This window comes from Carassius carassius, chromosome 5 (genome assembly GCF_963082965.1).
Source record: "Carassius carassius chromosome 5, fCarCar2.1, whole genome shotgun sequence".
NCBI lineage: Eukaryota > Metazoa > Chordata > Actinopteri > Cypriniformes > Cyprinidae > Carassius > Carassius carassius.
Window position 1 is genome coordinate 26,234,972 of NC_081759.1, and position 24,389 is coordinate 26,259,360.

Consider the following 24,389-nt stretch of genomic DNA (forward strand, 5'->3'; position numbering starts at 1 on the left):
GTTACCAAACAGGTATTCAAATGATTACAGTGTATGGCAGTTTTGAGCCACATACAAAAAACAACAACGACATATAAAAACATTGCTAGAGTTTCACTGCTAATAAACAAGTACTTGTATAATTGCACCTTTTTATTTTAAACCTTTATTGAACTTTTAAAAAGTTGATAAAGTAGCACTGGTTTCCATATACATTGTAATATCCAGTTTATTATGAGTGTGCCTCTTCCCTATCAAATGTATCACAGTTTTTTTTTTATTTGTGTGGTTCTTTACAAAACGTTAAAAAGTGAACTCAACTCAGTTTATTCAACTGCTGCCAACCAGTGAGGAATGTATAACCACTTGTTTAAAATGAGTAAATAAATATATTTCTCAAGAACCATACGGATTGGGTTCCATAAGGATAACAATGTATTTTAACCACTGTTTAGACCAAGACAAACAAAATGCAGATTCAAACTAATAAAATAATCAGAATAACTGCGCCATAGTGCTTGGGGAATTAAACATATACATTACACCAGTCACTTGCCCACTAGTGTCAAAGCACAAACGTTCTAGGTGACCCTGTGCATTTGCTGAAAATAGTGCCCTCCCCATAAGAGTACTGTTCACCAAAACCGACATTTATTAATTTCCATTATCAACTAAATAACGTATCACGTTCAAGGCATATTTACAGATAGTGCTGATGATAATTTCTCTGTAGAAGAAATAAAACAGTCAAAAGGAGTACACACATTCCTGGGATGTGTATGTATCCTTCCGCCACTTTTTGTGGCTTTTCAGACCGTTTAGGTCTATCGGTCAGTGCTGAAGCCCCGCGTGAACTGTGTGTGTATCATTGAAGATATCGCACTTAATATTACAAAAAAAGAGAAATTACCGGTTTGGATTTTTTGTTGACATCTAAAACATATGGATAGTCCGCGCTCTGGTTTTAAAACGTGCTAAATTGTCTTTATTTAGCATAAATTAAATCAGCAGAGCTAGCTGAAGTAACGTTAGCGGGCAGCGTTAGTGGAGACTTGAATAACTGGAGGAGTATCTTTACACGTTGGCTGTCACTAGATCAACTGTCAGCTAACGCGTCAAACATCATATTCTGCTCTCGCCCGCGGTGTAAAACGTTTTCTCAAACAGCCAGAAAAGTCTGCTCAAGCTGTCTTTTATGGGATCACCATGTCCATGAAGCCGCAGGCCGGTGGTAATCGCAAACCCGGCGGAAGCAACAGCGGAGCCGCCGCGGCCTCCGGTACCGGGGGAGCAGGAGGAGGCGTCGGACGCCAGAACATCGGAAGGTGAGAGCCAAATCTGCAACACGACGGGGGTTTAATCTGGAGGACGGGCGAGCGTGAATCTGCCGGGGGATGCGGCATGCCTGCACTTGTGTCGTAGTTTAAAAACGCAGATTGTGAAGTTGCAGTGGTCGGGATTGAGCGCAAGTAGGCCGATATAGGCCAAGTTCACAGAACAGAGATTCACACGTTAATGGGCACAAAGCCATCGCGATTAAAAAAATAACAGCTGATAGCGGACAATATGTTAATGACTAACGTTATTTGAGAGGGGCGGGTTGTCTGCTGTAACGAACTCGTTCAGGATGAATAACTTGTTTGTGTCTTTTTGCCGGTGAAATATGACTAATGCCCCAAAAGACAGATGCATTTTTATCGTTTCCGACTGTATAATGGGATTGATCAGGTTTCACATTTGAGCAACTTCAAAATAAATGATTTGAGAGACATAAAATGAGAGTATCAACAGTTATACAATTCGTCGTAGTGTTGTTAGCTAGCTTACTAGCCAACGTTTATTTGCTTACACCGTTACTATCTGTCGCTCTTATCCGCATGACTGTATAGTTCGTTGATAAATGCAATTTAGAATGGCTGAAAATACAGTCAGGAGCTCCTGAGAGGATAATCACATGATTTCTGCATCGTTTAATCGTTTGCCTATGACTTGTATCAGTCCTAACAAAATGCAGATATTTTTTTTTTTATATATATATTATATTTATTTTTAATCAGTCTAACGTTTAAGAACTGTCAGCTGATTTTAAACCTTTCTGAGGGCCTGTGAATCGGCATTATGGGAATTCGTCATGCCATATGATAAGTAGTTATCTGTGTCACTTGAAATGGTATTAACCCAGCTTCCGTTTTTGGTTTTCTTTATTTTGGTTAACTCAGAATTGCGTCTTTTCCGATCATTTGGGAAACGTTTCACGGCTGGAACTATTTGTCAGTCGCGTGCGTTTCCGATGAGAGGCGGTGCGCGCTCACGTGGGAAAGTCAGACCACTGTATCAACCTTGACGTTTCCGAGAGGTTGCGTGTTTTAAGTCCGTCCTTGCTTGATGACTTTCGTGTAAGTGTGTTCCTTTAGAGCACGTTGTGATGCACTAATAATATTGATAGGATTCTTTATGTGCTTTAAACGTACATGGAAATGTCTATTGCTACAGCTTGAGAAGCAGAGGCCTTTATTGGCCTGCATGGTGAAAAAAATGTCATTCAATATCATTGTTTACACGGAACAACAAGAGTATTATGACTTGTAGAAACTGTGGGAATCATGAGTGTGCAGTGAAGCCTTACACCGCCTGTAATGCAGCATTTGATTTGTACTTTGGCTGCTGAAAAGGGGCTGTCATTCACAGCTTTTATTCTCTAATTTATCTTAATGGACTTGAAGCACATGATAGTTTGTACCCAGATCATGTGCACTGAACTCCTTCTTGTTACACATTAGAGACCTAATTGGTATTTCATCCAACATGTGTGGATGAACACTTTATAATTTAGGAGCTCTCATTCTCGCATGTTTGAGGTATAATGTCGCCATTGGCTATGAATCGCATCCTTTCAGCGAAATGCAGATTTTTCCTAAGCCTGTTGTTTGGCAACTTCACAAGCGATTCTTTGCACAATGAAATGCATGAAGCATATGATTTTCTGTCACTCCCTTGTCATTGCAGCTCTTGGTGTATGCCAGTGCATGTGCAATTGACAGTTCCATCGGTAGCACACAAATTATTGTTCCTTTTCAAATGTTTTTTTAGCTCTGCAAACTGTGTACATCATATCAAACATTTCCATGTATCCATTTGATTATAAGTGATCTCTTATCAAGCTAATTGGTCGTTCTGTTTCCTCTCTTCCCAGAGGACGCAACAATGCCAAAGGACCCTCCACTGCAGTGAGTATCCTTTCTTTCAGTTTCTCTTATTTGTTCATAATATCAATTATAAATTGACTCGCTTTTAAAATGTCTCCATTTCAAGCCTACTGAGGAAACTCAAAAAAGTCCCTTGTAGAGCTGAAACAACGAATCGATTTAATCGATTAAAATCGATTATTAAAATAGTTGTCAACTAATTTAGTCATCGATTCGTTGGTAAATAATTTATTTGCCGTAAGCGGCTTATTTCGTGCATATTTCAGATCTGCGGTGACCAAAGTGTGGCAGTAATGAGCCACCGGAGGATTTACTCAGCCAGTACAACAGGAGAAGTAGCGAATAGCCAATAGCTGGCCTCGTTTTATGTCACGTGCTTCTCGAACGGCGTCTCTGCATCATTCAGCAGGATGTGGGAGTACCTTATTTTGAGCCTTCAAAAAAGAAGATTAACCTGTAAACTCTGCACTACTGAACTGTTTAAGGGACCGTTCACATATCGTGTCTTTTGCGCGCTCATGTTCGTTATTTCCAATGTAGGCGCGCAGTATGCGCGCTCATAATGGAAGCGACGCGGTCGCGACGCACCCGTTTTTCCAGGCGCGTGCACACCGCATCGAGTTAAAAACATTTCAACTTTTCAGAATGCAGCAAGCGCACCGCGGGTCATGTGACAAGAACTAAATAATCATCTTCATCCTTTCCCGTAACAACGTTAAAAGCTCAGCCAAGATGAAGGAACAGCTGATCATAGCTGTATATGGATTCCCATTTTGAAATAAATTTAGTAGCAGAGCTACTGCAAGCGATTTTTAGAGCTGCAAATCCATTTATCCTTTGCTGAAATTTCCGCGTCTTCAAGGAGAGAGCACGTCATGGTTGCTTAGCAAAGGCAGACGCCTCAGGGGCGCTTCTGCCCGAGCGCTTTGGAAAGGAGGAGAAAGCGGTGCGCACAGTCTATGGGTGCGCCTAGCGTTTTAGGCGCGATATGTGAACGGCCCCTAAGCCTTTTATTTGTGCAGATTCTCCAGTACAATGTTGTTTGCAAATGTTTAGTTGTAAAAGCTGATAACATTGCTTTTTAACAGTTAACATTTAAAGCTTTACAAACATGTTCTGTGATCAGTTTGTCGTTTACCAGCTCATAATTCAGTCGTGCAGCCTAATTATGACTGAATGAGAGAGGTAAATGTTTAAAAAGATATTTGAAATGCACTTTTTTTTTCTAAGTATTCACTGCTCTTTTTCACACAGCAGGTTTTTTGTGTGTGTTCAATTTTTTTTTCTGGACAACCTTCTGATGGATTTTACTTTAAATTGTGAGTTCCATTCAGGTTTCATGCCATTGGCACTTTATTCGAAGGATTGTTTACAATTTCACAGCATAAGCTATAAAGCTGTTTCCCAGTAAATAATAAAATACAATGCACTGCAATCTTATTCGGTTTTATCCTTAGTCTTCGTGAAAATATGTTCTGAAAGATTCCTTAATAAGCTTTGTTCGGGATGTTAAACTACTTTAGGAGCTCTAAGGACTGCCATGGTGAAAACATTATTTGAAATCTCCTTGTGAAATTTGCTAGAGTATGGGTCAGTGTTTTGATTGCAGAAGAGTTTGACAAGGGATCACTAACACATAATAAAACAACTCCAGGTATATTTGTGATGAGGATATGACAATGCAAAATTATTAAAATCTCTTAAAAATCTATGCTGAATGATAAAGACCCTTTATTAATAATTTACTTTGGGGGAAAAAATGGAAAAAATAAAATATAAGTACATAAACCGATTAATCGTAAAAATAATCGACAGATTAATCGATTATCAAAATAATCATTAGTTGCAGCCCTAGTCCCTTGTTGAACTGTATATCATCACATTGAACACTGCTCAACCAATTAAACTGAATACAGTATAAACATAAATATTTTTATATAATGCTTTACCACAGACCAAATAATGTTCTTTCTTTTTTTCAATTATCTTTTAAGGTGGCCCTCAGTGGAGTTTATGCAAACATGAGGATGGTTCATGTTTTAACCTCAGTTGTGGTGAGTCCAAATGCACAAGACAGAAAAAAAAATGTTTGTTTGTAAATATTACAGCTATTATATTTTTATTTTTTTATGTTATCATTCTCTTTACCAAAATAAAACCAATACGATTTGGTTTTGTGCTTGTCCATTCAACAGGGTACCAAATGTGAACTTAAGGTTAAAAATGGTCTGATCTATGAAGGAGTTTTTAAGACCTATGGCCCAGAGGTGAGGAGAGGAATTTCTATAACTCTAATCTCAAACATTTAAATCACTGGGCAGCAAAAAAATAAAAAATAAAAATTACATCTATGCAAATATGACATTTTCCCCTATATGGTTTTGTTCTGTGCATCTGCAGTGTGACATTGTCCTGGATGCTGCACACAGGAAGAGTGTAGAACCTAATGTGAGCCCTCGCCGTGAGGATATTGTGGAGAGCATCATCTTCAAGTCCTCAGATGTTGTGGTAGTTCATTTCAAAGATGTGGACCTCAACTATGCCAAGAAAGGTGAGACCTTTGTTAAAGAAATGTTTGTTCTTGCTTCTTTAGTGATTCCTTTACAGGACCAGTATAGGCTCTGATAAGATGTAGTATAGATGGTGTGTAGGTATGAAATGCCAAAGCAATTAATCTATGAACACAAATAGCAGGAAAACGGATCTATTTACTGACATCACAACAAATTTCTGTAAGGTCTTGTACATAATTCTACACATTTCAAAGTAATGAGGCTTTGAGTTGGCATCAACCATCAGAAAAGATTTTTCAAGATGTAAAGTCAAGATGTTTTTTATTTCTGAAACTAGAGCCATAGGTTATATTTTTCTGCAGATGGGGTGATGTGTATTTAGAGGACTGCAGTATATGTGTATGTAGAAGACCAATATGATTAGACTGTGGTCTGCAATTAAAAAGCGAACATTTTACTTGCACTGTGTATTGTATTAGCCAGTTAGAACAAATGTGCTTGTGCAATTCTTTTTCTATGAGCTCCTGACTATTATACAGTCATTCTGATGAAATGATCCTGTAATGTACCTGTTTCTCATGGTTGACGACAGTTCAGTACCAGTTCAGTGGCATTGCACTTATTTATTTTAGTTTAACGCCTATTATTTTCTTTAATCTGTGATGGGCTTTATAATATAATTCATACGCAATGTCTCATCTTGTTTAGTTTTTTTGAACACACACTTCAGGTTAAGTTAGTGTGAGAGGGTGCGGGGTTTAGCTGTTTGTTTGTTTGTATGCATGAGCCAGATGGGTCTTATATTCAATGCAAACATTTACAGTAAATAGGAAGCAACCATGTCTATATTTACACTGTGAACCAACCAATCTCAGTTTTTTTTTTCCTGTAGTGAAAGTTGCAGATCAGATTTTGTTAAATGTGTATAAACATCAGATATTTTTTTAACGACTTTGGCAGTTTTTGGTTCTTAATCTGATACATATTCAATATCTGGTCATTGTATCCAATTCTCCTTATTTCTCAATTTCATGTTATTAGTGTTTATAGAAATTGAATATTCTGTTATATTTGTAAATGTCTGTCTGCCAAAAACATATTATTACAGCAAGGAGATGATTTCTCTCCCTTTTTTAATTTAAACCTTTAAATGAATACGTACACAAGTCAGTACATAGTTGAATTCATCATAACATCTTGCTGCCTCATACAGGGTTTCCCCATGTCCCTAAATTCTTCTGATTTTAGTGCCATTAAAATGTCTTAAATGTGTTTTTTCTGCTAAGCATTACACTTTGAGAAGAATTCTTAAATTTTACAAAAAAAAAAAAAGACAGTTCAACGTACAGTTGTTAGTTTTGTTCATGTGACATTTTGCATGCTTGACCAGACGTGAGTGAGCAGTATGGTGTGTTTGATTAACATTTTCTGTGAAATATGATATGTTGAAATTGTGTGAAGTTGATCTGTATGTGTGTAGGGGTGTGCAATTATGTAGTATGTCTCTCTGCCAAAAAAAAAACCCCAAACAAACAAGAACATGGCTTGAGAGTATATATGTATATATGTGTAAGCAATACTAAACCCAAAATTAGCAATACTATATGCCCAAAAATTCAGTTTATACATTCAGTTTTTGTGTTATATTTTTATCATATGATGTGTGTCTAGTATTACACAAGCAAGAGTGCTTTTCCCAAATATCAGCAGGATTGCAAATGTATTACTGATTTTATATAACAGTTCAATAAACACTAAGTTAAAGGGATAGTTCACCAAAAAAAAAGAAAATCCTGTCATTAATTACTCGCCCTCATGTTGTTCCAAACCTGTAAGACAGGTTTATCTTCGGAACAAAATTTTTTGATGGAATCTGAGAGCTCTCTGACCCTCCATCTGCGTGGCGCAGCTGACACAGAAAGACATATGCTGTTTACATTCATTGGATGCTCTCCAAAAAAAATTTTCTTTTTTCTTTTGAGCACAAAAAGTATTCTCGTAGCTTCATAAAATTATGGTTGAACCTCTGATGTCACATGGGTTATTTTACAGATGTCCTTGCTAAATTTCTTGACCTTGATTGTGTAAGGATACTTGCTGTCTATAGGAGGGTCAGAGAGCTCATGGGATGCATCAAAAATGCATTTGTGTTCTGAATTAGAATGGAGGTCTAACGGGTTTGGAATGACATGAAGGTGAGTAATTAATGACAAAATGTTCATTTTAGGATGAACTAACCCTTTAAAAAATATTTTTTTAGATATGTTATTGTGATAATCTGAATTTTAATCGAATCAGTTTAATTTGATTACCCATTCATAAAAACAATCACTTGCTTCTTGTTGAATAAATTAGCCAAACAAAGGCTGAGTGAGTGAACGAATCACTCAACCCACTCATTAAGACAATAACTTGCCGCCACCTACATCTACCTACATTTCTATGATTAAAAATGCATTCAGTGTGAATGCTTGCAAATAACACTCAGCAAAATATCGTCTAATAATTATTTCTGAAAATACTTTTATTTATTTTCCCTGTAGTGCACCCTTGGCGTATGGGGTTTCATTTTACTTATTTAGATCTTTAAAAAAGCCCTACATTTGACTTAAAAATGTGTAGGAGCCCTGTGCAAGTTTTTTGATACATAGAATAAAAGCTTAACCAAAACCATAAACATAATCTGTGATGTGCATCTAAATGTGGTCATTGTTATGCAATCAGATCTGTGAGCTTTTGCAGTGTCAGTGCAGACCATGAAAAACATCATAATGGACAGTGCCTGCTGTAGTCCTGCAGTTATGTTTTCATTACTCTTTAATAAGATGTTATTTGATAAAAGTTTGAAGTGTGGTGTTAGGAGAGGGGATGACATTTTGATGGATCAAAGCCATTTCAAACCACTCATTATGAAATGTTTAGAATGCTACTATGTAAGGAATGCAAAACACGCTCAGGAAATGATCATTCCAGACATACTCCTGTGTTATAGCTTTTTATCATTTTGTTGAAAAATGCATTTGTTAAAAGTGGCTTTTTTATAAATGACATTTGCATAAATTTGATATATATCCACTGCCCCTTCCATACAATTCAACCCTGTCAGCCTGTCTCTATCACTGTAGGTGCAAAAAATGCATTAGTTGAACCTGGTAAATGACTTTATAAAACTGACCCTTTTTTTTTATTCTGTCTCTTTCCTCTTAAATGGGTGTAGTCTCATCAGATGCAGGTAATGCAACTCATCTTCTTTTACCAGCGTGTTTTTTTTAATGCAAAATCTTTTCAGTTGCTTGCGGCATTCTTTGAGTAGGTGAATAGTGCATGACTTGCAGGCCTTTTGACACAGAGATGCTTTTGTTATTGTAACACTGATGCAGACTTTAAGTCAGAGGATGTTGTTTTTTCATTATCCTCACAAAAGAAGCACATGGTATTAGCTTCTTAAGTGCTCTTTGTGTTCTCCATAGATTAGCCAGCTATATGAATGTTTGATATGACTACATTAATGCGATTTCTCTAAGAAAGATATTTTTAAGGTAGATTTAAAAGTTTCTGAGTCTCATAATCGCCTCTTTTTGTACCTACAAAAGAAAAGAAAAAAAAACATTTCAGATTTCAATTAGAGGCAGCTTTTATAGAAGGTTTGTGTTGTACAGTACTTCACCTCAGGAATTGTGCAATGGTAAGACTTTAGCTACTAGATTTCATTTTTTATGCACCTGGGAATACAGGGTGTTTACAGAAATTGCACAGATACAAGAATGATCAGCTAGTTCATATAAAGATGAAATGGCATTTGCCATCATCATACCAAAAGCCAAACAAGCAACACACAAGTGTCAAACCCACTCAAAGCTGGCTGCAAGTAGCTGCTGTAACATTTTGATTGTCATTACATAATTATCCTGATAATGTTATATTAGACTCAGTTTCATATATAGCTTAATCTGAAATAAACACTGGTGGGAGATCATAATTCTTCAGGTTGTGATTTAATTTGGATTTGTTTGCATGTTTTTCTCCTTTTCTTTATAAAATCTAATTTAATGAAAACAACATGAACCGTTAAATAACAGTTTAATATCAATAATGCAAATCATGCTGCCATGAAAACTCTTGTCTAGCGCTCTCGAACGATCAATCACAATCCAAACTAAGTTTTTGCTTTCATTAATGTGTATACTGTTTATATAGAAATACACACACGTACAGTATATATTTGTAAAATATTTCCATATATTTATATTAACATATTTTATATTATATATAAATATTCTCAAATATATTTTTGTTGAAAAAATACATGATGCATGCATAACAAATACACACGTATTTATGTATGCATAATAAATATACTCTGTACACACACATGCAAACAAAAATATTTTTGATGTGATGAATCATTTGACAGCACTACTCTTATCTACTTGCCATTGTTTGTCATACAGCATTTGAAAAATCAGTAAAATGAAATGAGTTCTTTTCATTATCAATTCTTCAAAACTAATGATTGAAAAATGCATGGCGTCATGCCAGTTTAACAAACCCACATGTATTGATTCTTTCCTAATTCTTTGTTAATACTGTGTTTCCTCCTGAGTTTTATGTGACCTTTAACCTCTGATATACTCTGTAGAAGGTCATGTTCTCAGTAATCTCACTTTTCAATTAGTGTTTCTGTTTGATAATCAATTTTATTGAAATGAATGGGTTTCGCCTATGAAAATTCAGAAAATGTGACTGCACCTTTGATTTAAGCTTCAGGGTTTAATAAACTGTACAAAATGGTTTTAAAGGGAACAGAGTTTTCTATCTGCTTTGAGAGAGGAATCACTCATTTGTTTTAGTTTTTTTGGTCATTGTACAAGAGCTTAATTCTTCAATGAGAAAATGAACAGGATGTCAGAAAAGAAAATACAGCTCCACCTTTTTTTCTGAAAACATGGCCTTTGAAATGTGTTTGTAATGCAGTGAGCTCAGAATCGAGATAGCTGTCTTATGACTAAATGTGAGATCCTTGCCCCTGCACCACCATTTGTGTCATCACCCATTTTCCATTTCACTATGTTCCCCATATCATAAATTTGTTTTCATTTCCGTTTTATGTTCCTTCCATAAGCATCTTTGTGCTTTTGCATCACCGTGATAAAAGTGATATGAATCCTGTTGTTTGTCTTGTGTGTTGGTGTGCGGTGAAGACAACTTCACAGACAGTGCAGTAAGTGCCGGTCTGAATGGAGAGCACAAAGAGAAGGATCTGGAACCCTGGGATGGAGGGGAGCAGCACATCTTGGGCAGCATGGAATCTCTTGACACTGATCTGGTGAGACAACAGTCCACAAATCATGCTTGACTTATAATGTTGGATTATTTTAGAAGTATTATAAGCAGTAACAATGTTTAGATAATTAAAGCTCCTACAAGAGGTATGAGGTAAAACAGTCATCAATGTCTCTCCCTCAGTCAAATGGTTGGGATCCTGATGAGATGTTTAAATACAATGAGGAGACATACGGTGTGAAGTCCACCTATGACAGCAGCTTGTCCTCGTACACGTAAGTCCTCAAATTTGTAACCTAAATCACATTTGCTGAGTATGTCCAATTGTATAAATCCTAGGTATCTGTTGTTGCTTAAGTTATCTTTTTTTCTTTTTGTTTCTAGGGTTCCTTTGGAGCGAGACAATTCTGAGGAGTTCCTCAAGCGGGAGGCTCGTGCATCCCAGCTGGCGGAGGAGATCGAAGCCAGTGCCACCTATAAGGCCCGCGTGGCTCTGGAAAACGACGACCGCTCTGAAGAAGAGAAATACACTGCTGTGGTTCGTGGAGAGAGGGAGCTTCACAGCCTCAACAGGTAAAGGCGATTTTATTGCTGATTTAAAATGTTACTTAAATGTGAGTTTGGTAAGCAGTTTCTGGTGTCTGTATTTCCTCGTTCAAGTAGATAGGAGTCGGCCTGCATGCCTAAAATAGGTGCTTGGAGGCATGTGGCTGCCATGTATACTTTGATTCATTTAATCACTTTAATTAACTTCAAAGGCTATACTTGGATTAAAATATATTTACATAACCCTTAAGAATACAAAAACTTGCTGGTTTTAAATGGCAGCTTGTTGCATTTCATCTGCCCAAATTTTGCGCAACCGTTATATTTCCTTCCTTGGTCTGGATCAACGCAGTCAATAGCAACAAATGTCTGCAAATTTTTGTTGTTCTGCAAAGTTTTGCAGACAAAATTGAGTCATTTTAATAGGAAACCACACAAACACACACGCAAAAGATATCCCCTTGGGTAAAAATGTTCCCCCATGTTGACCAACAGAAGGCTGCTTAGTTTGAAAGTGACTTCTGTGTGAGCTGTGGTTCATTCACTATTGACAACAGAAAAATGACCTTTGCTAATGTGATTGTGCCTTCACAACAGATTTTAGTTGTTATTAGTTGCTGCTAGAATGTAATAATTTTTCAGTTTGAAGAGTATTGCACAATCAGTTTAATTTCAATGCTGAGTTTTCCTCTTACTTCTGTTTACTTCAACAGGGAGAACAAATACATTCCCCCTAGTCAGAGGAACAGAGAACCAGGGATGTCATGGGGAGCTGGTCGTCAGAACTCACCCAGAATGGTGCAGTGCAGCCCTGGGCCACCCGCACCCAGACCTGGACCTCATGACTACAACGCAATGGATCAGCGTGTGGTCAATGGAGGTATAAGATGATTTTTTTTAACTCTCTCTTTGTACCTTGACTTATTTTGGGTCATGTTGTGTATCCAAAACAACTTGTGACTAATGTTATGGTACCTTTATTACACCATCAAGTTTAATGATGCACAAACATTATGTTTGGGTATGCAGTTTTGAAGCCTTGAAATATTATCTGCGGTGGTTACCAGCACAGCTAGACAAGCAATGTAAAGATAGTTTATGGTAGATGTCTGAAAGTTTTCCCTGGTGTCACTTTATTTGAATCACTTCTTATCAGTCCATGAAACAGACCTCAAAATTTTCACTTAAAATACTAGAGAGAGAAAAAAAATAGAGAATCTATTCTCTTGGCTTATGTTATCTATTTATTCATCTTTTGTTCTCTCCTTACTAACAATCGATCTACCAAATCAACTCTCTAGCTTTCAGTCCTTTCATGATAAAAGGATTTGGGCAAGGGAGTACTGCAGACCAAGACTGCTGCTGTTCCAAGAGAATCTGATTGATCTTTCCAAATGTTCTTTCTTTGAAATCCTGTTTCCCTGTGTCTTATGTTTCACTGCCTTAGAATTAACCAAAGAAATCTCATCATGTGATTTATTGCATTTCGTCCTTGTTCTTTGGTGTCTTCTCATTCCTTAAACTAATTTCTTCCCAATACTCTTCCATTACCTCTCTCGGGACCTTTTCTCCTCACTAGTGTCAGTGTTCTCATCTAAACTGCTCATTCTATAATGCCTTCAAACATTTTTGTTTTCCTATTCAATTTACATACTCATTTGTTTCCCCTTTTTCATTCTCTTGCTCAAATGTAGTTTTTCTTTCCTCTCATTTCGACTCATTTCATCTCTATCAGGTGCACACCCTTGGCCCTCACGCTGCCCATCTCCCTCCTCTCGCCCTCCATCCCGTTACCAGTCAGGCCCCACCAACTCTCTCCCGCCCCGGGTGGCCACGCCCACCCGGCCTCCTTCCAGACCCCCATCCAGGCCCTCTCGACCCCTGTCTCACCCCTCTGCTCATGGCTCTACAGGGCCCCTGTCCATCATGCCCAAACGCCTGTCCTCAGAAGGTATCAGAAATTCCAGACCGAGCAGCCGTTTTGTTTTGGCACCACTGCTCAGGTTCAAGTTTTGCAATCCAAATGCCTGAATTAAGGCTGCCACTAACAGCTGTGGGACTTTCCTGGTGTTTAATAAAATGACTCACTCCTCTTCTTGCTCCATTTTCTATTGCTATCCCTGTTTTTATGCATAATTGATGTGAATTTGGGGCACGCTTCACTCACTCATTTTCTGCGGTGTGTGTGTGTGTAAGCATTGTGTTTTGGCCAAGGGGACACCACTTGCAATGCCCAAGTGTTTCTTTCCATGTCTGACATTGGCTTGACATTATGTTCTCATACATCAAATGAGAAACGGTCACAGCTTCTTCAGTTCAAATGTATTTCAGGTAGACTGATTAGAATTAACATTCTTATCCATTAACATTTCGTGAATACAGAGAAAGGCACATGACATGCTGAGGAAAAAGTGTGCCAACAAATTTGTTTTTATTAATTTGTGGCTAAAGTGTACTATTTTTTGCTTCATTTTTCTAAATGTGGCTGCGTTGTACTAATTAATTCTCTCATGTTAATTTAGTTAAAGCACAGGGGCGGCTGGCCAATAGAGGGCGCTAGGGCGCCGCCCCCCCATGAGCATATACCATAGACTGCAGTCAAATACATGTAAATACATAAATAAATCATATATAAAATTATCAATATTTGTGTGTTTGAGATAGTAAATGCAGCTAGTATATTTGAAAAATATTATAGAAATTCAAAATGTCTGTTTTTCTACACGTCCCGTCTAGATCTGTACACGTGATCAGCTCTGGGGCGCTGGAGAAAGCGCCCCAGAAAGGCGGGTCTTTGGAGCAGTTTAGCCAATTGCTGATTTTAGATATAAATGTTTGACATAAACTGTAGCCAATCAGCGAGCTAAAATCTAGTCAGCTATGGGCGCTTTGCCTAGCGCCCCAAACTGCGCGCGGCCGCGAGGCGCGAGCAATGGGCGCGAGCCACTACTAAAGTATCGAGTTTATTATGTTTATTTACTGTACATTTTGTGGAACATTTGTTTAAAATCACTCAAAATTGTTGCAGGTAATAGTTGTATTTAATCAGCTAATTAATGACTAAGTATTTTTTTTGAGTTAAATTTCAAATGCAAATAGAAAGTTTGTGCAATATGTTTGTTTTTGTGCAAAAATGCCTCAACCTTTTAATATTGGCATTAAATAATTACTTTTCACAGAGCACTGGTATCCTGGGTGGTTATTAATTATAATAGGATTTTTTTATTTATATAGCCTTTCCAACAAAGTCGCTTTACAATATAGGCCTAGGTTAAGGAATTGAACTAAATAAACCTCAACATCAAAGATAGACATACCAAGGGCAGATATAAATATACAGAGTTCAGTTACAAAGTTAGGTTAAAGATTCAAGCAAGTAACATAAACATTAATAATAAGGTAAAATTTAAAGATTCTGAGCTAAAGAGTAATATTCAGACAAAAAAAAAAAAGGTTTTGAAGGAGAAAAGGGTGAACGCTTGACAGACGTCTTGAGCAAAAGCATTCCACAACCTGGGAGCCACAATGCTATAAGACCTGGTGTCCCATGGTTACCAAGGCCTAGCTATTTAAAATAACCGAATATGACAGCCCCACCTAACATAATTTTCACCAGCCGCCACTGTTAAAGCATGGCCCCATTTTGCTAATTAGTTTCCTAGTTTTAATTTGGTTAAATCATGGCAACTTTGTATTAATTAGTTTCTTTGTTTTAGTTAAATTGTGACCAAGCTGTATTAATTTGTTCCCCCTGCCTTAAAACAAGGCAAAACAAAACCATGACCACAATTTAACTTAAACAAAGGAATTAATTAGTAGAAAAGCCACAATTAATAAAATGTGAGAACGAAGTCTTATGGTCACATCATTTTTCTTCTGCATGTGATGTTTGGTGCTCCGTACATAACAGTTACTGAAGTGAATGACTTGTTTAAATTTGGTTAAAACATTTGCACTTTCTGGTATGTGTCACAGTGAGTCCAAGATGTATTTAAACCACAAACTGCTGTTATACATAGTTATGAGTGTGTTTGTTTTTTCTAGTCTCCCCCTCCCCTGGTTTTTGCTTCATATTTGGTATTTTGAATGTCACATACACAGCAACTGTAGCTACACACTACACATTGGTGAGAGATGTCCTAAAGGGGTTGTGTTTGTTCCTTTAAAGCTCACTCATCCCTGTGTTTGTGAATGCAGGTCCTCCAAGAATGTCTCCGAAGTCACAGCGTACTCCTAGACCTCATAGAGTGGCCTCTTGTCGGGGCGGTGATTATATGTCCCAGGGTGCATCGGTGGATGTTTCCACTCCCCCTCCTACTCGCAACAGTCCTTCTGGGGGAACCTGGTCATCTGTTGTCAGCGGTGGTATGTCTAGATTATAAAACTGTGCCCAGATTTCACTTTCATTTGGAATGACTTGCTGACTAATTTTTTCCACTTCCTCTTTAGCACACAGACCTCGATCACCTCGACAAAATAGCATTGGTGGAGGTGCTCCAAGCCCCTCCTGCTTGTCTTCCCCTCAGGCTGGTACAGTGCCAGTAGACTCTGTGACAGCTTCCACAACAGCGACGTCACCCACAGCAGCCAATCCGGCTACCAACCTGGAAGCATCTACAATTGAAGAGGGTAAGGACGTCCCTTACACAATATGTGCCATTTTAAGGCCTGTTTGATAGTGTGTTATTAATTTCCTCTGTACCAGATCTCACCACAGACCTGTTTTTTGTCAATAATTTTTTCTTTTAATAGCCAAAGAATCAAGAGTACTGGAGATTAGACAGAATTCTCCCAATGCCAACAAGGAGAATGTGAAACCTATCGAAGCTTCTGCAAGCATCGCTCGATCCGTCGGAAAGGGTGTGTACCTGTGGAGATGTGATGTATAACCAGCCATTTTTTATCCGAATTTTGGAGCTTTTGCTAAAGCTGTTTTTTGCCCCGCGCGATTTTGCTGTGTTGATAAAAAAGCAAGAAAGCAGAAATCGTCAGTTCTAAGAATTCATTTGCAGAATTGCTGACACTATAAATAATTCAGGAACTTACTTTTTCAGTTCATCATACACAAACTGCCGGACAAATGTAGGTACAGCATATGCATAAAAGTAGGGCTGATACAATATCTGATTTTTATTCTTTGAATTCTCATTCATTTTTCCTGTATCTATAGAAGTTTGAAATAAACTTGTTGTCTCTTGTTTTTCCAATTATAACACTCAAAGTAAAAGTTTAGGGAGGTAAGAGACTGTACAAAATCATACAAAAAAGAACTGTTGATTGTAATTTGCTTGTCTAACACTGGAGTGTCTAGCTTTTGCCTGTCATTTCTCCAAAATTATTTTGTGTGACAGTAGCAGCGTAGCTAATGTGTGCTGGATTAGTTTTAGCATAATATCAGAATTTTTTTTTTTTTTTTAAATATCACGTTTATCAGCTCTATGATATATTTCGTAACCACTGCATCAAAACTGAAAAATCAAATGAAAATGTGTACCGTATTTTTTGGACTATAAGTCGCACCTGAGTATAAGTCGCATCAGTCCAAAATTACGTCATGGCGAGGAAAAAAAAAAAAAACATATAAGTCGCACTGGACTATAAGTCGCATTCATTTAGAACCAAGAACCAAGAGAAAACATTACCGTCTACAGCCGCGAGAGGGCGCTCTATGTTTTCAATGTAGACTACAAGAGCACTGAGCAGCATAGAGCGCCCTCTCGCGGCTGTAGACGGTAATGTTTTCTCTTGGTTCAATTCTCTTGGTTCATGTCAAATTAATTTTGATAAGTAAGTCCCACCTGACTATGAAACTATGAAAAAAAGTGTGATTTATAGTCCGGAAAATACGGTAATTTGTTTTTAATAAATGTGCTTTTTTTAATCTTCCTAGGACCTCCAAGCATGGCTCTAGACCAGAGGAAACAAATAGATAATTTAAAGAAATTCAGTGTAGAGTTTAGGGTAAGTTTTATTTCTCTCCCATTATGTGTTTAGTAACTGTATTTCCATTTATTGAAGACCTTCATTATTTGCAGTTGCAGTCTTGCTCAAATCCAGATGCAGTTTTTGACCCCATTGTGGCCAAGACTCCATGGGACCTCGTAGAAAAGCCAAAGGATCAAGCAGCTGAGAAGAGCACAGTAGATTCAACAGGACCTAAAGTCCCCATGGAGTCCACCATTAGTGAAGAAACCTCCACTTCTGTGAGCGGCGGCCCAACAGGAAGTAAATCTGGTACCCCTTCGCTTTCTCCTTCCTCTGCTGTACCTGAGCAGAAACGAGGGCCTGATGTGATGTCTCAGGGCTTTCAAACCTCCTCGTCTCTGGCCAATGCTGCTGCAAAAGACCAGGATGAGAAGGAGGAGAAGAATGACCCTGTAGCAGAGTGAGTCAGCTCTAGCATTATCAATGTGAATCACTTACAGGACATACGATAAATTAATTTTCTTAAAAGTTGCTTAAAAGAGTCTTTCTCGGTAAAATGAACCATATCAGATATGTGATTCAAAACCATATTGTATTGTCAGGAATGTTCAGGAATATTCTTGTCATATTGTTAATAAAACAACATTGATTTATTGTTTATGCACGTTTTAGGAGTGTTCGAAAATCTACTCTCAATCCCAATGCGAAGGAGTTCAACCCAAGGATATTTTGTTCCCCTGTAAGTAAATTGGTGGTTCATTTTGAGAGAATTTTTAAACCGAAATCAAAATTCTTCCTAAAAATTTAAATGTTTTTTTCTGAGACCAAATATGTTGAATTCTTGAAGGGATGGTTCACCCAAAAGTAAAAATTGTCATTTTCTCACCCTCAGGTTAATCCAAACCTGTGTGAATTTCTTTCTTCAGTTGAACATAGAAGATATTTTGAATAATGTGGGCAACGAAACGGTTGCTGGTCCCCCACTGGTAGTATTTTTATTTCCATAATATTGAAGTCAATGGAGCCCAGCTAGTATTTGGTAAAATTTTTCTGAATATCATGTTCAACAGAAGAAAGAATTTCACACAGGTTTAGAACAACTTGAGGGTGAGAAAAATACAGTTTTCAATTTTGGGGGAACTATCCCTTTAAGGTACAGTTGTTTTGTTTTTCCATTGGGTTTTCTGGAAGAGGGCAAACAAGTATAGGATAGAAATGTACGTGTTTATGTATTTATCTTCCTTTTATTTTATTTGAACTCTTTCCTCAGCCTAAACCAGCAACAACCCCCACTCAAACCCGGCCCCAGGGTCAGCCCAGCCCTTCCATAGTAGTGCAGCAGCCCCCTGCCGTCTATGGCCAGACCATGTTCCAGATGTACCCTCTGACGCCTGTCAGTCCTGGCGTTCAGGTGAGCTCCATTAAATGAAACTTTCTGTTAGTGTAATCCCATTCGTTCTGTGCATGGAAGCCCACATCTACCCAAAACATTTCTTCTTATTTTCATTCATGTGCCAAGATCCTTGATGTCCTGATTGCATTCATACTTCAGCCATCCCTCCTCCATTTTCATTTGTCAGCTGCATTTCATCGGCATGTATATCCAGCACATGATTGCTTTCGTTCAGTGAGAAGGGCCAGTAGAGGCCTGTTCATGCTAAGTCTGGTTTAAATAAAATGGCACAAATTCTGAATAGTGTAAAAAAGAAAAAAAAGAAATCATAGGTGTGCACTAGTATGTTGTGCTAAAATGTGGACTTAGTGTGAATACCTTAAGGTCAAGAACATGATCATGTAAAAATAATTTGACTGGTAGCATGCTACTGAACTTTGGAAGGAATTCATGGTTTGTCATCAGCCTGAGAAGTTACACCTCACTGATGTTTGATATTGTATTTGATAATTTACTTTGTACTGACCAAAATAAAAGCTTTTATGTATTGTGGTGAAGAGTGGAAAGATGCATTTCAGCAATTGCTAAACTCAAAAGCGACAATAAGTCTTTTTTTTTTCTCCTCTACAGCATCATTTAAAAAGCTTTTGTTTCATCTTTAATCACTCGCACATTTTCTAGAAAATGCATCTTATACTTAAAAAAAAGAAAATTATTATTACACTAAAGACTCGTTCTTTTTGTTTCTTTTTTCTCTTTCCTCTCTCTCCATTAGAAAAGCATTATCTGGAAGGTTTGTGCAATTCTAAGCTTCTTTTTTTTTCTACTGAAAACATGTATGAGTTTTTTTTTTATCTGCATTACTGAACAGCAGTTGTTGGTTTATCCATTTCTTACTGCAGCTGATCAGTTTTATTATGATTATATTTTAATACTGTTGTCAGTAAAGTAGTTTTTATACGGTTTCCTTGTCAACTTAAATTTGTCAGTACTTTTTTTTCTTTTAAAATTAGTCATCAATGTTTGTTTTAACATTTGTGCTTTTTTTTGTATTGAAGCTTTGTTTCCATGAACACTTGACCAGAAAAGGAAAAAAACTAAATTCTGTGGCTTTGTTTCAGTAGAGGACAGAAGTTTGTTGGCACATCTTAAAATTCATGTATTTTAAGAAACAGAACATATTAATCCACAAACATTGCAGATGTTTACAAATAGCTTTTTTCCATTAGCACTGTGGGCTAAAAGAGAAAGTGATACAAGTCCATTACAGTGATAATCAACAGAATAAAATACACTGTAGTTTTAAGATGCATTCAGAAAATTTTCTTCAAGTCTGTGAAAAACTCGGAATATAGATGTAGTTCTGCATCTCAAGTTCTGCTCCTCATCCTTTAGCCTCCAGCCATGTACCATGTTCAGGTTCCTCACATGACCATGAGCCAGACCAAGCCCTACAGACCAGGTAAAGGTGAGAATGCTTCGCTCTCAGAGGGTTTTTTGTTTTTATTATTATTTTTTATTAATAGAGCTACTTAAGGCTTTTTTATTTTTTCTCTTGTAATTAGCTTTTTCACTGTGAGGGAGTTAGGCTATTTGTTTTTGTGTATTGATTTTGTATAATATTTGCAGGGCTGTGCAGTTAAGAAATAAGATCTGTGCAAAACGATTTTTGTTTTTCTCTCAAACAACATCATGCCCATTTCATTCTCTCCTCTTTTGCTGTATCTGATTGCAGTACCAAACATGCCACAGCAAAGACCAGACCAGCATCACCCACCTGGCACGTCTACAATGATGCATCCAGCTACAGCTGCTGGGCCGCCCATTGTGGCACCGAGCCCAGCCTACTCCACCCAATACTTCACTTGTAGCCCCCAGCAGTTTGCTAGTCAACCTCTGGTACAACAGATGCCCCACTACCAGTCACAGGTACAGTGACTTTAGAGGTCTCATTTCTAATGAAAAATTACTAAATAAAAAATTCCAGGCGTCCAAATGCACTTTACTCGCTACTTTAAAATCAGAGGACAAAGAATCAGTGAGACATGTCTTAATTCATAGTATAAAACAGTAGGCAAGTACTTCACAAATGACTTAATACTTCTGTTAAAAATCTAAATAGCACATTCAGAGGACATTTTTTACTATACCATGAGGAAAAGGCGTCCACAGGAGAGGAATTGTGAATGGCAGTGAAGCGACATAGCTGATGCCATAGATCACATGACAAAGCCAACATGGCAGATGAAGTATGCCTGGATTAAAAAAAAAAAAAAAAAAAGTACATTGTACTTTTTTTCCACAGTCATGAAGTTTGTAGTCAAGCAGTACCTACTCAGACGGTAAATAGTTTTGGACAAAACCTGAGCATTTATAAATGTGGTGCCTGACCATCTCCTGTTTGGGAACATGATAATTCTATTCTTAGAACAGTGTTGAAATGCTGAAAAGATACCAGTATCAACAAATGACAGCTGGAACTTTTAATAAGATCCATTGGGAATCTTTTATTCTTTTGCAAATAACGTTGTTGTGGCTTGTTTTCACCATATGCCATTTATTAAAAATTTGATCATGTGGGTTTTATATTTAGTCCATTTTCTGCAACAACAACAAAAAAAACCTGTCTTCAAAGAAAAAGTGTTTTGGACAGATAATATCTATAAATGAAGTATTTCAGTCCTCTGGTTAAGTCATTAATATAATCTTGGGTTCCTGTGTTTCAGGCCCAGCATGTGTTCAGTCCAATGATCCAGAGCGGTGCGAGGATGATGACCCCTCCTGGCCATGCTCAGCCCAGCCTGGTTTCTTCCTCCACCACTCAGTATGGTGAGCAGACGCACACTATGTATGGTAAGAACTCCTTTACCTTGACAGCCCATTTAACCTTTTTACTATCATACAGTGCATTTGTGCTAATTTTACAATTACTTTTGATAGCTTCTGAGTAGCTCAATGCTTCAGCAATTAATGATGCTCTTTGTAATGATTCACACATTAATGACTCTGTGAAATAGCACCTAATTTTCAGTTGATGCTTCTGTTGCATTTTCTTTGTATTACATTTTAATTGGGTGTGTGTTCACAGTGTGTGTGTGTGTGTGTGTGTGTGTTCACTGCTCTGTGGGTCACCATACTTGGCTGAATGTCACGTCACTTTCACTTTTTTTTTATAATTTAATATCTATGTTTAAATTTCAGTTACAAAACTCGTTCTAAAAAAATAGAGCAGAGTATGTCGTTTGTATTCATTTTTATTTGGTAACTTATATTCATTGGATTTATCTCGAGTCAGTGCAGTGATACCATATATTATAACTGCTCATGTTTGTCTGTTTCTGTGTTTCAGTGTCACCTACCCCCATTCCTCAGCAGTTTCCCCACCCAGGCTCTACTTTTCACCCTCATCCGCAGCACCCTCAGCCCTCTGCCACCCCGACAGGACAGCCGCAGCAGGGAACTCAGCATGGAGGCAGCCACCCGGCCCCCAGCCCCGTTCAGCATCCTCAGCACCAAGCGGCAGCCCAAGCCATCCATCTGGGAAACCCACCACAGCAGCAAATGTACTCAGCCCTGGCACCCACCCCGCCCTCCATGACCCCCGGCCCCAACCCTCAGTCTCCTCAAGCCAGTTACCCCTCCGCTCAGCAGGCTGTCTACATCCACCCCCAACAGGTGCAGCATGGGTATAACCCTAGCCATATGGCTCATGTGCAGCAGGTTAGTGTTAACGAGTTAGACACCAGGATTATAGAAATGCTAAGAAATACTTACAAATATTCAATCACTTTGTCTCTTAAGGCCCACATGCAGTCAGGGATGGTGCCTCCCCATCATGGCACTCCTTCCCACCCCCCCACTATGATGTTGATGGCCACACAGGCTCCTGCTGGCCCCCAGCCTGGTGCTCTCAACCCCATCCCTGTGTCCTCAGCCACACACTACTCCTACACTCTCACCCCTGGTAAGGGCCAAGTATGCTTACACACACAAGGAATTTGTGTGAATTTCTGTGACAGATGAGCTTCCGATGAACGGGGACAACAGCAACACACAGATAGTAAAATAAAAATACAGATAGGGTACATATATCTGTTTACATTTCCAAACATTCATTTTGCCATTAATCATAATAATCCAGTGAGATTTTTTTCTGACAACAGTCAGTGCTCCACACAGAGATCCGATCTGATCATCATCAGTCTGTCTGGAATAACATGAAGAAACAGAACAAACTGAGACAGACTCAATCCAGAAGAACTGTGGCAACGTCTCCAAGTTGCTTCAAGAGACCTGCAAAGCTCAAGTACTGTTAAACATTTTAGGCACTTGTGTAAAAATGCTGTAAAATGAGGATGCTGTCAAAAATAATATCATAAATAGATTTCCTTTATTAATTAACTTTTTTTAACTAAATAAATCAACATTTGGTGTGACCATCCTTTGCGTTTAAAGCAGCTTTTGGCCTCGGTGCACTTGTGCATAGCTTTTTAGGTAGGTTTCTTGAAGCATCCTGGAGATGTTGCCACAGTTCCTTTGGGTTTGAATTGGTAGTTGTTCCTTGTATCTCACATATTCCTCTGTTTGGGAATAAGGCGAATCCTCCCACTTGAGTTTAATGCATTTTAACAAGTGATTCTTAGAGACTTGTGTACTTCCATGTAATCTCAAAACCAACTTTTTATTGTCTTCTTTTGTATGAAAATAATGATTGGCCAGTTCTGTTTTGCCTGTAATGTTTGTTCCATACCAAGTTATAAGGAGGTTATAATCTAAATCTTTGTGTTTGTGTTCAGTGCAAGGTCACCATCCGCAGCAGCTGTAGAGGATGAAGATCAGAGAACAGCAGTCGTTTTGAGTGGCTCCTGATCTTCACAGAGCCATCTGGCCCCACGTACCACTTACTGGCCAAAGAAACTTTACCTGTCTCTAAACTCCCCTTAATGGCCATGACGAGAACCTCAATCATGCTGCTCTACTGCTACCCACCACCAGTGATTTAAGAAATGCTACAGGCAAAGATGTGGTGAACTCTGGCTTTTAAAAAACAAAAGAAAGACGAGAGTTTTAACGAGGAATCATTTTTCATGTTTCAGTGACACTAGAACTCTTACAGTGGGTCCTAACAATAACAAAACAGCCCAGATGAGTGAGAAAACTGTGCATAAATAACGGGAACATTTTGTCTGCTAAGTTAAAGATAATTCTTCCGTACATTGACAGTATTAACATTACTGTTAAATGCTGCTGCTATAGCTGAGCTCAAGACCTTGGGGTAAATCAACACCAACAAAGTGAAATGGTTCTAACTAAACTAAACAAAAGAAACTTCCATTAATGAAGATGTTCGGCAAAAAAAGCAGATAAATTATTTATTAATTTAATCTGATGGCAAAACCCCATTAGACTTCACCGTTATAAAACTGTTAAGTTAAAATAACTTTTACTTTGTAGATAATATAAATGACTTTAAAAAAAAAAAAGAAAAACATTAAAAAAAAAGTTGTAAAAACTTCAATGGTCTTGAATGTGTTTTTTCTTTCA

General features: G+C 37.9%; 1 protein-coding gene across 11 annotated transcripts; it reads left to right on the plus strand.

Annotated features, from left to right (window-relative positions):
- The first annotated feature begins 770 nt into the window (after nt 1-770).
- LOC132141085 (ataxin-2-like) lies at nt 771-24,363 on the plus strand. 11 transcript variants are annotated; one of them, XM_059550297.1, is made up of 25 exons: nt 771-1,304; nt 3,173-3,206; nt 5,180-5,239; nt 5,381-5,452; nt 5,586-5,736; nt 8,916-8,930; nt 10,900-11,024; nt 11,165-11,256; nt 11,366-11,554; nt 12,241-12,407; nt 13,263-13,478; nt 15,725-15,892; nt 15,977-16,156; nt 16,280-16,387; nt 17,418-17,488; nt 17,563-17,912; nt 18,125-18,191; nt 18,723-18,863; nt 19,621-19,638; nt 20,241-20,307; nt 20,581-20,774; nt 21,572-21,698; nt 22,195-22,565; nt 22,647-22,809; nt 23,642-24,363. In XM_059550297.1, exons 1-25 carry the CDS (start codon nt 1,186-1,188, stop codon nt 23,668-23,670), a joined length of 3,294 nt encoding a protein of 1,097 aa, XP_059406280.1. In that variant the 5' UTR covers nt 771-1,185; the 3' UTR covers nt 23,671-24,363. The 11 variants fall into 11 exon arrangements, with proteins under 11 accessions (XP_059406280.1, XP_059406281.1, XP_059406279.1 ...); XM_059550298.1 differs by having other exon boundaries at nt 17,569-17,912; nt 20,241-20,313; XM_059550296.1 differs by having other exon boundaries at nt 772-1,304; nt 20,241-20,313.
- Nucleotides 24,364-24,389: the final 26 nt, after the last annotated feature.

Coding starts and splice junctions, on each gene's coding strand:
- LOC132141085 (XM_059550296.1), top strand. CDS start 1,186: ATGTCCATGAAGCCGCAGGCCGGTGGTAATCGCAAACCCGGCGGAAGC. Junction 15,893..15,976: donor GTCATCTGTTGTCAGCGGTG/GTATGTCTAGAT, acceptor CTTCCTCTTTAG/CACACAGACCTCGATCACCT. Junction 22,810..23,641: donor CTCCTACACTCTCACCCCTG/GTAAGGGCCAAG, acceptor GTTTGTGTTCAG/TGCAAGGTCACCATCCGCAG.